The sequence below is a fragment of the Lepidochelys olivacea genome (assembly GCF_965140295.1).
Source record: "Lepidochelys olivacea isolate rLepOli2 genome assembly, chromosome: 7".
NCBI classification, from domain to species: Eukaryota; Metazoa; Chordata; order Testudines; family Cheloniidae; genus Lepidochelys; species Lepidochelys olivacea.
Window position 1 is genome coordinate 57362915 of NC_140417.1, and position 16080 is coordinate 57378994.

The window sequence follows — 16080 nt, forward strand, 5'->3', positions numbered from 1 at the left end:
CTTTCTGACCTCCAAGAGGTAGCTTTCCTTGCCGATCGTTCTTATCTTCCATTCCTTGTAGGCTTTCTGATTTCTCTTAATCACCTGTTTGAGATGCTTGCTCATCCAGCTTGGTCTGGAGCCCTTCCCTATGAATGTTTTCCCCTTGCTTGGGATGCAGGCTTCAGATACTTTAAGTCAAAGTTTAACTCCAAGACTCCTCCAAATTCAGATCCTTGAGTTCTTCAGTCCAATCCACTTCCCTAACTAATTGCCTAATTTTTTAAGTAAGCTCTTTTGAAATAAAGGGCCCTAGTTACAATCTATTTTTGTTTTTCTGCCCATTTAGTTTAAACTGAATTACCTCATGATCACTCAAAACAAGGCTGTCTCCTATAACCAGTTCTTCTATGAAGTCCTCACTACTCACCAATACCAAACCTAAAATGGCATCATGTCTTGTTGGTTCAGTGACTACTTGGTGAAGCTCAGCCTCAGCCCTGGAAAATATATATATATATATATATATATATATATATATATACACACACACACATATAATAAAACTACATAAATATGTATTATGTATTTATTAACACTGTGCTTAGTTTAAATTCCATGGACAAGCAGGGGAGGGAAAACTCTAGTTCAGTCTGAAGCCACAGAAACTCTGCCTATCAAAGTAGAATACCAAGCCAAAAGTATTACATCATCACAATTTATTCTCATTGGCTGGTCAGAGAACAAGGGCTGGACACTGTTACTAACTCATTGTCAATAAAGTAGCCTTACAGCTGTCTAAAGAAGTTCCATAGTTGTCACCACAAATGAACCCAACACATACCCAGCTTCTTGTCACACCTGAGCCTGTCTGAGAACACTACACGATTATTGTACATGACTTTTTGACCATCAATTGTATGGTTAATTTTTTATATTATACTTAATATTGTTAAATCCAAGTTACATAAAAAACTAGTAACTTATCTGTTTCAAGACAATGAGTTCATTTCTGTCACTGTGTAAATGAGTCCAGAATCAAAGACAATCAAATGCATGCACAGGTCTGGGGATATTGAGGTAACCTTTATCGAGGAAGAACACAGAGCTGGTATGATTTTGGTGCATTTGACACAAAAGTCGTTACTGGCGTTATATCAATGTCTTTGGGATCAACAACAGGTTTCAAGGTAAAGTTCTGCAAAATCGTTGTCAGTAGCAAAAATAGCTCCATCCGAGCCAGACTCTCTCCCACGCAAATCCGCTTCCCTGCAGTGAAAAAGGAATTTTGAATTGATGCTGGAGATCTTTCTTTGCAGCACATATTAAATATGGTTATTAAGGAAGCAAAACCTCAGGATTAAAGTTAGATGCACAGAGTGATTCAGGGCAAGTGCCTGGAGGATAATGGTTGTCTCTCAGAGTTCAGTAAGGTATGAAAGTGTACGTGGGTTTAAGAAGCTGCTCACAGATAATCTGAGGAATTGAGTTCCTTATATTGCCATTTTAAAGGCAGTTGGGGGTGAAGGGTGGGAAGATGTGGGGTTTGAGGAATAGATTATCCACTTTCCAAATGAGCTAAACAGTTTTCTGGGGGAGTGACATGGTGGTGACTGAGTAGAAGGAGAGAAGTAACAAGTAGAGAGGTGTGGGTGTCCTGAATAGCAGGGTGGAGGAAGAAGGCTGAAAGGCACTGTTAACAGAGTGGCAGGGAGGCTAAGTAGCTTAGATTCAAGTAGAGAGGTTAAGTAGCCCCTTGATGACATCAAGAAGGCTGAGGTATTTAATGCACCTTCTGCTTCTGTCTTCACTGGAAAGGTGAATGGTGACCACATACCCAACACAATTAATATTAACAACAAGGGGAAAAAGAAAAGGAGTACTTGTGCCACCTTAGAGACTAACAAGTTTATTTGAGCATAAGCTTTCATGAGCTACATGCATTCCGATGAAGTGAGCTGTAGCTCACGAAAGCTTATGCTTAGTCTCTAAGGTGCCACAAGTACTCCTTTTCTTTTTGCGAATACAGACTAACACGGCTGCTACTCCGAAACCTGTCAACAAGGGGAAAGAAACACACTCCAAAATAGGGGGAGAACAAGTTAAAGAATATTCAGATAAGTTAGATGTAGTCAAGTCAGCAAGGCCCAATGAACTTAAGGAACTAGGTGAAGCAATCTCAGAACTGTTAGCTCATGGAGGATGGGTGAGGTCCCAGAAGACTGCAGATGGAAAAACATGGTACCCAGCTTTAACAAGGGGAACAAAGAGAACCTGGGGAATTGTTGACCAGTCAGCCTGGAAAGATACTGGAACAAATTTTTAAACAATCAATTGGTAAGTACCTAGAAGATAATAGGGTTATGAGGAATAGCCAGCATGGATTTGTCAAGAGTAAATCATGCCAAACCATCCTGATTTTCTCCTTTAACAGGATTACTGGCATAGAAAACAGAGGGGGAGCAGTAGATGTGATATATTTTGGTTTTAATAAGACTTTTGGCACAGACCTGCAGGACATTCTCATAAGCGAGCATGGGAAATGTGGTCTAGATAAATTACTGGTTCAGAACTGGTTGAAAAAACCATACTCAGAGAGTAGCTATCAATGATTTGCTTTCATACTGTGAGGGTGTATAAAATGGGGTCCCGGAAGGGCCTTTTCTGTGTCCTATACTAGTCAATATTTTGATTAATGACTTGGATAATGGAGTGGAGAGTATGCTTATGTTTGCACAATTATAATTCACAACTATAAAATAGGGAATAATTGGCTAAGCAGTAGAACTGATGAAAATGATCCAGGGAGGTTATAGGGGATCACAAATTCAATATAAATCAACCATGTGATGCAGTTGCAAAAAAGGCTAATAGCATTCTGGGTGTATTAACAAGAGTGTCATATATAAAAGACACGCAAGGTGATTATCCCATACTGCTCAGCACCAGTGAGGTCTCAGCTGGAGTACCCTCTCCAATTCTGGGATCCACAGTTTAGGAAACATGGATAAATTAGAGTGTGTCCTGAGGAGAGCAACAAAAATGATCAAAGGTTTAGAAAACCTGACCGCTGAGAAATGGTTAACAAAACTGGGCATGTTTAGTTTTGAGAAAGATGATTGAGGCGGGACCTGATAGTCTTCAAAAATGTTAAGGGCTGTTATAAAGAGGATAGGAATCAGTTGTTCTCCCTGTCCACTGAAGGTAGGACAAGTAATGGGCTTAATCTGCAGCAAGGGAGATTTAGGTTGCATATTAGCAAAAACTTTCTAACTCTAATGGTAGTTAAACTCTGGAACAGGCTTCCAAGGGAAGTTGTGAAATCCCCATTGTTGGAGGATTTTAAGAACAGGCTGGACAAACACCTGTCAGGGATGGTCTAGATTTACGTGATCCTGCATCAGCGCAGGGGGCTGGACTTGATGACCAATCAAGGTCACTTCCAACCCTGCATTTCAAGGATATCTTTCCAGCGAAGAGAGGGGAGTGTGTATCTAGTTAAAAAAACTCACTTCAGACAACGAACAGTAAGTGACACTCTTTAAAGACTGATAGATGCTTTGCTAGCGTGAGAGACTCTGCTTCATGGGCCACCTGAAAACACTATGCACTAAACAGTCTGAGAGCCACTAGGAAGTTCAAGGTAAAGCCAGAAGACAGTCTGGGATCTGAAATAAAAATGGCTTAATTTACCTGCAGAAAAAGGCATGAAGAAGTCACTCTTCTTAAAGGCACCATTTTCGTCCAAGAAATGTCCCGGGTTAAATTGCTCTGGGTTTGGGAATTCCCTGCTGTCATACAGAACTGACTTCAGTGAAGGAAATATCGTGGTGCCCTGAATTAGCAAATGCAGAAGAAAAGAGTTAAAGTGGTGTCATAAATATAAAGGGAAGGGTAATCACCTTTCTGTATACAGTGCTATAAAATCCCTCCTGGCCAGAGGCAACATCCTGTTACCTGTAAAGGGTTAAGAAGCTCAGTTAACCTGGCTGGCACCTGATCCAAAGGACCAATAAGGAGACAAGATACTTTCAAATCTTGGGGGTGGGGCACGGGGGAAGGGTTTTGTTTGTGCTCTTTTTTTACATCGTTGATCTCTCTTGGGACTGAGACAGGCCAGATGGAAATCCATCTTCTCCAACCCATCCTAACCCAAGTCTCCAATATTGCAACCAGTATAGGTAAGTCAGGCAAGGCGGATTAGTTTATCTTTTGTTTTATGTGAATTTCCCCTGTGTTAAGAGGGAAATAATTACCCATCGGAACAGTTTACCCAGTGATGTGATGGATTCTCCATCACTGACAATTTTTTAAAATCAAGATTGGATGTTTTTCTAAAAGATCTGCTCTTGAACAAGTTCTATGACCCGTGTTATATAGGAGATCAAACTAAACGATCACAATGATCCTTCCGGCCTTAGAACCTGTTAGTCTATTTAATATAAATCCAAGTCTATTTTTCAACATTTAATATACAAAAACCAAGAATTAACTGTGTGAGCTTGACTCACTGTTAAAAATGCCTTAATCTTGAAGTATAGTTTTTGTTTTGTTTCATATTTGTACTGATTGACTTGCATTCAGATCAGAACTAAGCAAAGGTGAGGAGGGCTCCAATACTTTTTGAACTTATTCAGTCATTGCTCATTCGCATTTGCTATGTTGTTTTGTTTGTGACCTAACTGTGCCAAGAAATTTCCCCAGAAACAAAATCCCTTTGGCCTCAAAATAGAAGAATGTTTGCACACACTAGTTTGATATCAAAATCTTAGCTGAGTACCCTTGCTAAAAAGTTATTCCCTATTCCACATCTACAACCTGAAACCATGTCCAGGAATGAAAGTCCAGCCTGCAGATTGCAAACTGCTGGTCTGCTTCATGCAGAGGCTTGGAGAGATTCAATAATAATTGGTATATAATTGGTAAATCAGCAAAAAAAAAAACCCCACCGCACAAAATCTAGTTGAAGCATTTCTATAGTGAATAACTCAACATTAAAAGGAGAAAAAGGTAAAAGAACTCAACCCTTCACAGACACATTGAGAACTGACCTTGGGAATAAGGTACTGTTTGAGATGAACATCTCTAGTCACGGCATGTGGCAAACCTAATGGGACAAGATTGATGTATCTCTGGATTTCATGTACTACAGCATCTGTGTAGGGCATCTGGCTTCGATCCGCCATGCAGGGGCTTTGGCTTCTGCCAATCACGCGGTCAATCTCTTCATGAACTCTCTCTGTCATCGGATTAATGCGGTTTAACAATAATGATAAAGAACAGGATTCACAGAGATTTGCGCACCATTGTGTCACACTGTATGCACATTGGGATTATAACAAAACTGGTCAATTTGGTGCTACAGAAGCTACTGACCATGGCAGCTATGACAAAGTGCAATAATATAATTCCAACGCAGTGATTTTACTTATGCCCAGTTATGAGAAAAACTAGACTTAATGGGATGTTACCACAAGTGCATATAACCAACTGCTCAGCAAGAGATTGGTCCTAAACCTTTCCCCACCAAAGGCAAATCATGGTTGTGCAGATGGAGGAAGCCCATGAGGTGGGAATTCACCTTGCACCTGTCTGCTCTGTGCGTAGTCTCTAGCACCGGCAGAGCGCTGATTTAGAACCTTACACAATCCTGACACCGACAAGCTGATTAAATCTGAAGACACAATGACTTTGCCATTTCACATGCCTGGAGTGTGAAAGTATCTGTGACTCACAAAACAGGCACCGCGTGGTCAGTGACAATGGAGGCTCCCACGGCATTAATTCCTTCCCCCTGCATGGGAGCCTCAACACTGATCTGGATTTGAGAGAGGAATTCAATCAGAACGGCCCATTCAGCCTTTGGACCCTTTGCTTAGACTATCAATACAGGGACAAGTAATGCCCATTGTAATGGTGTTACCTTCTATTTCTGGGTATTTCAGAAGAATCAGGAGTCCAAATTTCATGGTGACGCTGGTTGTCCCCGTTCCAGCAATAAATAACTCTACCGTGCTTCGTACCAGACTTCCCACATTAAAGTCTGACTGGCCATTCTTTTGCTCCTACAAAAAGATTTGGTGAAAATCTTTGATTCTTGGCAGTAAAACTGTAGGATATGTTCAGATATATATTCTTCTACCCAACAGATGACCCACCTCTGATCATTATAAAAATCCCACACAAATGGCCAACAGCACTTGAGATTTCAGCATCATTACTGCGGTGCATTGGGCCTTTTCTGTCCAATAAGGTGATTTTTTTCTTTACTTGAAGGAAGAGAGCAGAGCTTGACCATTATAATGTATGTTCCTTGGGCAGAGACCATGTGTCCCCTTCAGGTCTTCTCCAAAGCCATGTACTATGTTACTGCTTCACAAATTAATCTCGATCATACATATAATCCACTCCACAGTAAAGAGGAAGGGCTACTTCCCTCACATACCTCTTCCACTTTGATGAAGAAAGCATCGATAAAGTCTCGAGGACAGTTGGGATCCAGAGACTCTTTGTGCATATTCACTCTCTCCAGAACAAATTTTCTGAACTCCAAACCATTTCTAAATAGCCTGTGGTGAGGCCCAGGCATGTAATCCATGAGAGTAGGGAAAAAATTGTACAGCTGTAAAGGATGAAAGAAAAACACAGCTGGATTTATCTGGACACAACAGATAATCATAGTGTTCATGCAAATGACTCACTACAGCTGTACAATTCAGTGTTTCTTTGGCACCTTCTTATCAAAATGGATTCAACAGAACGTTGCAAACTCTACTAAGTGTGACAGACTCAGACAAGTGGAGTACAGGAGTCTGGTAGAAGGCAAATATACTGGCCACTGGATGAATAGTTTTCTGTTCCCTGAGTGAGCAGAGCAGGGGCTGCCCTAGAACAATCAGGAACCTGCTAGAACCAATTAAGACAGGCAAGCTAATCAAGACACCTGGAGTCAATTAAGAACTTTCTAGAATCAATTATGACAGGCAGGCTAATCAGGACATTAAATCAGGTTTAAAAAGGACCTCCCATCAGTTAAGAGGGGGGTGCCTAAGGAGCTGGGAGTGAGAGGATATGTTGCTGGAGGACTGAGGAGTACAAGCATTATCAGACACCAGGAGGAAGATCTTGTGGTGAGGATAATGAAGGTGTTGGGAGGAGGCCATGGGGAAGTAGCCCAGGGAGTTGTAGCTGTCATGCAGCTATTACAGGAGGCACTCTAGACAGCTGCAATCCACAGGGCCCTGGGCTGGAACCTGGAGGAGAGGGCAGGCCCGGGTTCCCCCAAAACCTCCCAGCTCCTGATCAGACACAAGAGAAGTTGACCTGGACTGTGGGTTTCACCAGAGGGGAGGTCTCTGGGCTGTTCCCTGACCTACATGGTGGATCAGCAGAGACTGAGGGGGATTGTTCTTCTCTTTTTCCCCATGCTGGCCAGTGATGAGCTTACCTGAGTGAACGGCAGATTTGAGCCACTAAAGTGGCCAAACTGAGGGCTGCCGTGAATCTCTGAGGCAAGCTAATCCGCCAATAAGTGCAGGACCCACCAAGGTAGAGGAGGAACTTTGTCACATAAGTCAGAGTACCCAACATACATAAATTCCTCACAAATGCAGCAGTGACATTGTGGCACTCTGTACCTGTAAGCAACACCCTGGAACCCTATATTCACCACTCTCATATAATTATGATATGTTTCATGCAAAGCATACCCTGCAAGATATATGAAAAGTCATGATCTGCTGAAACACATTGTTCTGTCCAAATGTGTATATCATTAGTGTGGATCAAGTTATGAGATTTTGCTTTATGGTTGTTACTGAAATATATTGTAAATTTGCCAGTGGCATACAAAGAAAGCAAACCACTCACAGGAGGGTACTTGAGGACAGAGAACTTGAGGACTCAATGATCACTAATAAGCAGGGGACTTGTAATCAAAGGATTTACACTTCAAGGACAGTTGTGCAAGCACCACACAACAGGGACTACCGGACCCCGTGACTCCATTGGACAAGACCACTCCAGGGGGATTGCTCAACCAAAGGTCTCGGGGAAGCTCTCCAGGACAATCCGAGACAACTGGGGGGGGTGGTCCTGGGATAGAGGAGAATTCCAGCCTGTGTATTGAAGTTCTGTATCCTGCTTGGACTATCTATCAGGGTGAGACCCTGCTTGAGTCAACTCCTGTTTAGTTTCTAGAACTTAGATTGTGCGCTTATTTTTATATTTTTGGTAACCATCTCTATCCTTTATGCCTACCACTTATCGCTTAAAATCTATCTTTCTGTCATAAATAAATCTGTTTTATATTTTACTTAAAATACCATGTTTGGTGGCTGGCTGTGAACTGGAAGTGAAAGGACATTTGCTTTGGAGATGAGGAATGTGATCACATTCACCTATCACGTTGCAAATCTGCTAGGGTATGTTTTGATGTTAATATTGATATAGTGTTTTTACTGGTGATTTCCTTGATTTTTACCAATTGTGTAGATAGAGAATGTCCTCAAGCAAACTTAATTCTGAGCTAACGAAGTCTTTTGTGGGGGAATTTAAACAATCCTTAGATAGAAGCTGTAGGGTCAGCGTGGTAGTAGCATAAGCCTAACAAGGAGAAGGAGACCATTATGGGAATCTGAAATAACAATTGTTTAAGGAAAATAAATAGTTAAAGAAAGAAATCTCTGTCCCCTCCCCCAGTACAAAGGAGAAGAATGGAATAAACCCCTGAACATACCGCTGTCCAGGGGGAGCGCTGGAGCTTGCCATTTTCCTCTATGAGATTTATTAAAGTCACAAACTTCTTATCTTCATAGTCAAACCGGTCCCCAAAGACGATGGCGCAGATGACGTTGGAGACGGCATGGGTGAGGAAGAGGGTGGGGTCAAAGGGCCGCCCTGGAGCAAAACAAAACTAAAAAGAGTTAGTTTTAATTCAGTGTCTTGACCCTCAGTGCCAGAGTCACTAGCAACACTGGGACGTTGTGGATCTCCAACCATAGGGCAGGACTTAAGGTGGGGCTGACAGCAATATTCCCTGAGGAGGGTGGGTTAGGGCTGCCCCAATCCCCCCTCTTACCTCTCACATGCTAAATTAAACACGTGCCACTTTTTTTTCTTGGCAATCAGTTTTCACTCTGTCTGCTCTGCTGCTCTCTGCCGGGCACACTCTGGTCTGACCAGGGGCCATCAGTGCCTCTCTGGGTGATACATGCCTGTCTGTCTTGGGGCCCATTTCACAGAAAGGATCCCAACCTGTTGACAACAGGATCTTGCTCAGAGGGCTCTGCCTGAGCCATTGCTTGTGTTGTTGTAGCATCATCACTAACTCCCAGAGCACAGCAATCTCCCCTTGGCACTGCCAGCCCAGGCCGTGCAGCGTAAACGCACGATTGCTGTGCTAGGGAAGGAATAAAGGCTCCCAGCACAAGAGCAGAGGGGATGGGGCTGCTTTCTGCTCTCAGTGTCCACTAAGCAGGCCCCACAGCTCAGCTAACACAGCTGGGGAGGCTGAATTTCCCACTGGCTCACCAGTGACATCTTAGCTTCCATTTCAGGTTCTTCCTTCCTCAAAAGCACAAGGAACACACGGGGCTGGTAACTGAGAACTAACCTGGGGCTGCAGCATCAGAGGAACCAGCACAACATTCCTGGGAATTATGGGCAAGAGATCACCCCTCTGACTTGAGGCCACAGTGCTCATGGGGGACATCCAGAAGCAGCATTTTCTTCATGCACCAGACCCCTACTCGTGTCCCTCACCCATCGATTCTCTTTGACTCATTCCCAACGCAATAGCTACCCTTGGCTCAGGTGCCCAAGTAGCAGCACTAATGTGGTACCAGGGGTGGGGAAGGGGCTCAGTGCATTCTCCTCTCCCACTCACAATTCACCAGATGGGCAGAGCCAACTTCAGTTTAGCCCTTAGTGTTGCACTAAATATTGCAAGAGGCAGGGTGACCTTGTGGTTAAGACACTGGCATGGGTCTGAGTTCTCCACCTCTAAAATAGCAGGGAAAATCATTAATTTCTTCCACTGTTTTCATTCACGTCTATTTAAGATGTACACTGCTTGGGACACGGATTGTCTCAAACCATTTGTTCCAAAAGTCCATATGCAAAGGAGCCCCAATATCAGCTGGGACCGCTAGACCTTACTGGAATATAAATAATAATTTCGGAGTGTCACTGGCACTGACGCAGAAGAGCTCTGATATTTCACATATCTCAGCAGAATCTCAAATACAACAGGTGGAACAGACAAAGACATTAAAGCCAGAATAGCAAAAGCCAGACATGCCCTTGTAACTCTAAATCCGATCTGGAGAAATACAAAACTTACCTTCCCAACTAAACTTCAAATATTTAGCACCATTGTAAAGTCAGTCTTACGATATCGTGCTGAAACTTGGAAACGTATTGAGACCTTATATCTATACTCCAAGTTCTTATAAACAGCTGCCATAGACAAATCCTCAATATCAGATGGGTAGAAAGAAAAATCACAAATGAAGAACTCTGGAGAAAGATGAAACAAAAACTGATGGGACAGGAAATTCTGGAATGCAGATGGCTAGAACATACATGGACAAAAGACTTGAATAATATAATAAGATAGGCATTGGACTGGAACTCCCATGGCAAGAGGCAATAAGTAGACCATGAATAACATGGAAATGCACAATATAAGCAGAATTGTTAGTTAGCAAATTGACATTGGAAAAAGGTAAGACTGCAGTAGGAGACTGGCAAAGATGGAAGGTGCTGGGGAAGGCCCTATGTTCCGCAAAGAATGAAGAGGAATAACATAAGAGACAATGAGTGCCCGTTATGAAGCACTGTAAAAGTACACCATGATTTCAAACATTCTGATGGAGCCTATCACTATCGAATGTAGGTGCCAAATGTGTATCAGATATCTAGCCGAGAGAAAATGAGAAGAAGCAAACTGTAGGCCTGGGTGTCTTGTTAACCCAGCACACTGGAACTAACCCGCTCTAATATGGCTCACTGTGTTAGTGTCTATACACTCTAGACAAATATCTTCCATTTGCTCATTGATCACAGATCAGAGGGGAGAAAATGTAAGAAAAAAACAGCCAGAAATGGTCATCTCTGGAATGTTTCACACATCCTTTCCCATTACGTTAACACGGGTTGTTATATGTGCAGTTAATGGCTTGAGTTATAAGACGTTTGAACTAAACATCATGAAAAACAGAAAGACAAGAGTCTTTGATTCCCTCAGTTTCCAACAGACATGAAACAATGCCCACCATTTGTGTTTCTGAGCCTTTCCACTAGAAAACGGGTTTCTTCCTGGATACGCTCCTCAATGCTTTTCTTCCCCATCCCAAAATTTCTCAGGTTAGTGAGGGCAAATCGGCGGAGCTTCTTCCACCGCTCCCCGTTGCTGAAAACAATACCTGGAAATGGGAAGAAAACAGGAATGAAAGGAGGGAGGGCCAGACTCAGTTTGCCTCTTTGAAAAATACCCAAACATTGGTGAGTCAAAGGTTCCATTTCAACTTAACTGATATTGTGTCTGTGTTCTACTAGGGAGACGACATTACAGCTACATTGCAAATACTGATTGCAGTATTGCTATTGCCATGTGGAACCCTGGATATCAGAGAGACAAGGTAGGTGAGGTCATATCTTCTATTGGAGCAACCTGTGTTGGTGGAAGGATAAGCTTTTGAGCTGCACTGAGCTCTTCCTCAGGTCTGCAGCAGTTAGAGTGTCCAAGCTAAAAACAAGGTGGGACAGACTGCAAAAGAGGTTCACACTTAACAGACGCTGTTTTTATGGCCCATTGCAATGATTTATAAGACACCCTGCTGACTACTAACCCTCCATCATCCTACCACTGCAGAGGTGTTAATTGGCCATTATAGGTCACTTCATTTTCAGTGGTTTCCCAGAATGTGCCCAAATTACAAGCCTTTGAAAAAAATCACTTTTCACGTAATAGAGTTTAGCAGCTAAAATCTCCAAAGGTTCTGTCCTGCGGAGACATGCACCAGCGCCGCACAGCACTTTGTGCCTGTCCACATGTGAGATGAAAACCTACTACTGCTATCAGTTACTCCATTAACTCATGCAACTACACAGACATATCTTAATTTTAGCATTCCCTAATTTCGGAGAGCTTGACTTTACAACCTTAATAATGTTCCTTTCACATAGTTTTTTTCCTGTGTAGTCAAGTAACTATGCTGAAGGTTGTTTTCACAGTCACTGTGATAGTAATATAACTATTCTTCACTTAATGAATAAATGAGATAAGAGACTTCTTGAAAAGGACATCTTGGAATTTCCATATTTATTATTCCCTCACTTTTTATTATGAAAGGATAAAAATAACCCTTCTCCGCTCATGGAATCTACCTAGTTAGGGAGGACAGGTAAAGAAGGGGACAGGAATTCATGGTTTGTTCTGACCCTTTTTGCCAATCCAGCCCTGCTCTCCTGGCTGTATTCTGGGCCTTGGAAGGTAGATTGGCCTGGCTGTTTGTTACCTCTCATAAACCTTTAGTGAGATGCTAGGAACCATTCATGTCAGTGAACCAGTAGTGCAATGGGGAATGAGCTCTGGAACCAAGACTATTTATCCAATATTTACAACTGCATCATTGAAACTCCAGCTGTTTCCGCTTTTCAGTTCTCAATTGTGTTCTCCCCATACAGAAAACATCAGATCTATATGCTGAAGTTATTTGAAATGTACCTGGTTCCTGTGCCATTTTTTCAAATAATGGCATACTTCCTCTTCCGCTGAACTCCTCCCCAAGACCGACGAGAGCTTCCTTCACAATCGCATATCCATACAACACCACAACCCGTTCTGAGCCTAAATATATTGTGAAAATCGAGCCGTACTTTTCACTGAGCTGTAAAAATTTAGCACAAAGACCAATAAGTTTTAAGTTAGATCCACTTATTTAGGATAAGAATTCGAGAAAATCAAATTATAAACTGATGAATTGCTCTCTTGCCACTGAACTAATACTAGGCAAGTTTTACTACTGATCATCGTCCAAAGTTGGCCATTTCGGCCCAGATCCTCCAAGGTATTTAGGAGCCTAACTCCAAGGATTTCAATGAGAGTTATGCACCTACATATCTTGGAGGATCTGGGACTTCCTGACTTTTCAGTGCTTCACTTTGTTATCCTCATATTTTAAACATTTTTCCTTATAGATGTGTGTGTCTGAGTGCTCCCAGGATAATTCTGTCCGTGTTATACAATTATCTCATTATAAGAGCAGACTGCATTAATATAGGGCCTTTCAATGGTGATCTTGAGTGCTATGTTAAAATGACAATTTTAACTCCACAGAAACGCTGCTTGCATTTATTCAGTCATGGCAGCTGATTTGACAATAGCAAGAGAGAGGTTTCCCTTCATTTTACTTCTGTCAGCCCTGCAGAGCCAAAGACAGACAGAAGTGAGATTCTGTTTCCCCTTTTATATCATCAACAGAATAATTATCCAATTTCCAATTGATTACATCTGTGCAAATAAACAGACAAACACATCTGTATCTCAGGGCATGATGTGAAGACAATGAGGGTAAACGGCTGTAACTGGGGGCAGAATTTTTCTTGTACAATCCTCATTATTTGTGATGATTTGCCAGAAGGAAAGAATCAAACCTGTCTCTCCAATCCCAGGGTGTGTTTGCAGAGCTGGCTAAAATGTCAGAACATGCAGCACTACAATGTCATTTCTCCAAAGCTGACCTGCAGTTTCTGCCTTACCATCATTTTGTGATGCAGACAAGTATCATTAGAGCAATTTTACAGATGGGAAAATTAAGGCACAGAGGGGTTAAGTGACATGCCCAAGAGCACACCTGGAGTCTGTAGCAGAGGTAGGAACAATACCCAAGGCACCTGACTGCCAGTTCTTTATATAACCTACTAGACCACTTTCCACACCCTGTAATAACGTGTATTCACTGCAGTGCAGCTGCAGGGAGCACTCTGGATTAACTGTGAATAAGACCCCCTCTAAAACAAGCAGTATATTATCACCAACCATTTACATCTACCCTCCAAGACTGATTGTTTTGTGAAATAAGAAGTCAGAAATTTGAGCTAATGTGGAATTGCCGCCAGGCTAGGCTTGAGCCAGGCTCTGTTTAATGTCCACCTACAACCCAGCAACTGATACCATGAAAACACCCTTACCTCATCTACATGTTGGGGTAAATTCTTCGTATTTAGCTGCAGCGTGTTCCCTATGATGGGAAAAGCAACAGGGCCAGGAGGCAGCTTCCCGCTTCCAGACACCTTTCTCCATGCCGAAAGGAAAAGAAGGCAAGAGACACAAATCACCAGGAAAACACTTGTTGCTCCCAGAGGTTCCATTGCAGAGTGTAGCAATTATTCTGGGTTTGAACAGGGGTTTACTTTGTATTTCAGACTCCTCAGTTTTTATATTCTACACATCAAAAAGGGGGTGCAAGCAATTAGCCAATCGGAGCTCTCAGTTCCTCTGAGTTAACAAGATAAGCTCTGAACTAACAATGGTGACTGGAACTGTCACACTAGGAATGAATTCCTTTGAACTTTTATTGGTATATAATCTCTGTTTGCCCTTGTGTACTCACTGACAGAGCATGAAAATTAATTATAAACTGAATCCCTGTCAAACTGCCCAAACTATCATGAAATCATCCTCTCTCTGCACCCATCGGGTTAAATGTTCCTCATCAACTTGGTGCCAGCTGGAACATTATAGACATACAATGATGATCCCTTTTTATGTTGCTCTCCAGGATTTAGCCTATGGATTGCTGAGCAGCAGACACTTAAGAAAAACACCAAGCTGAATGTTTGATAAAAATTCAAACTGAATCCTGAACCTTTTTGGAGATTTCACAACGTCTGGTTAACCATTAAAAAATGTGACCCTTCCCCTCCCCCTTATATTCAACCTGTACAACTCTCTATTTCAAACTGAAACATTAAACAAATCTAAACAAATACTTTCCCTCGGTCTTTAATGAGGCGCTTAGGGATAATGGTAGGACGACAAATGGGAAGGAGGATATGGAGGTAGATATTACCACATCCGAGGTAGAAGCCAAACTTGAACAGCTTAATGGGACTAAATTGGGGGGGGGCAGATAATCTTCATCCAAGAATATTAAAGGAACTGGCACATGAAATTGCAAGCCCATTAGCAAAAAATTTTAATGAATCTGTAAACTCAGGGGTTGTACCGTATGACTGGAGAATTGCTAACATAATTCCTGTTTTTAAGAAAGGAAAAAAACGTGATCTGAGTAACTACAGGCCTGTTAGTTTGACATCTGTAGTATGCAAGATCTTGGAAAAAAATTTGAAGGAGAAAGTAGTTAAGGACATTGAGGTCAATGGTAATTGGGGCAAAATACAACATGGTTTTACAAAAGGTAGATCGTGTCAAACCAACCTGATCTCCTTCTTTGAGAAGGTAACAGATTTTTTAGACAAAGGAAACGCAGTGGATCTAATTTATCTCGATTTCAGTAAGGCATTTGATACGGTTCCACATGGGGAATTATTAGCTAAATTGGAAAAGATGGGGATCAATATGAAAATTGAAAGGTGGATAAGGAACTGGTTAAAGGGGAGACTACAACGGGTCACACTGAAAGGTGAACTGTCAGGCTGGAAAGAGGTTACTAGTGGAGTTCTCAGGGATCAGTTTTGGGACCGATCTTATTTAATCTCTTTATTACTGACCTTGGCACAAAAAGCGGGAATGTGCTAATAAAGTTTGTGGATGACACAAAGCTGGGAGGTATTGCCAATACAGAGAAGGACCGGGATATCATCCAGGAAGATCTGGATGACCTTGTAAACTGGAGTAATAGTAACAGGATGAAATTTAATAGTGAAAAGTGCAAGGCCATGCATTTAGGAATTAATAACAAGAATTTTTGTTATAAACTGGGGACGCACCACTTGGAAGTAACAGAGGAGGAGAAGGACCTCAGAGTATTGGTTGACCACAGGATGACTATGAGCTGCGAATGTGATATGGCCGTGAAGAAAGCTAATGCAGTCTTGGGATGCATCAGGCAAGATATTTCCTGTTGAGATAAG

The 16080-nt window shown here is 42.1% G+C and overlaps 1 protein-coding gene across 1 annotated transcript; it reads right to left on the reverse strand.

Moving 5' to 3' along the window:
• Positions 1–681: 681 nt before the first annotated feature.
• Positions 682–14523, reverse strand: LOC311523854 (cytochrome P450 2H2-like). The gene is made up of 9 exons (XM_084634336.1): positions 14176–14523; positions 12710–12872; positions 11256–11405; positions 8717–8877; positions 6425–6601; positions 5903–6044; positions 5031–5218; positions 3673–3814; positions 682–1248 (listed from the first exon to the last, which is right to left on the reverse strand). The coding sequence occupies exons 1-9, from the start codon at positions 14353–14355 to the stop codon at positions 1067–1069; spliced, it is 1485 nt and encodes a 494-aa protein (XP_084490462.1). The 5' UTR covers positions 14356–14523; the 3' UTR covers positions 682–1066.
• Positions 14524–16080: the final 1557 nt, after the last annotated feature.

Excerpts from the sequence above, each read along its gene's own strand:
- LOC311523854 (XM_084634336.1), bottom strand. The coding sequence starts at position 14,355 with ATGGAACCTCTGGGAGCAACAAGTGTTTTCCTGGTGATTTGTGTCTCT. Across the intron at positions 12,873-14,175 it reads TACCCCAACATGTAGATGAG|CTCAGTGAAAAGTACGGCTC; the intron begins GTAAGGGTGTTT and ends AAATTTTTACAG. Across the intron at positions 6,602-8,716 it reads AGCGCTCCCCCTGGACAGCG|CTGTACAATTTTTTCCCTAC; the intron begins GTATGTTCAGGG and ends CATCCTTTACAG.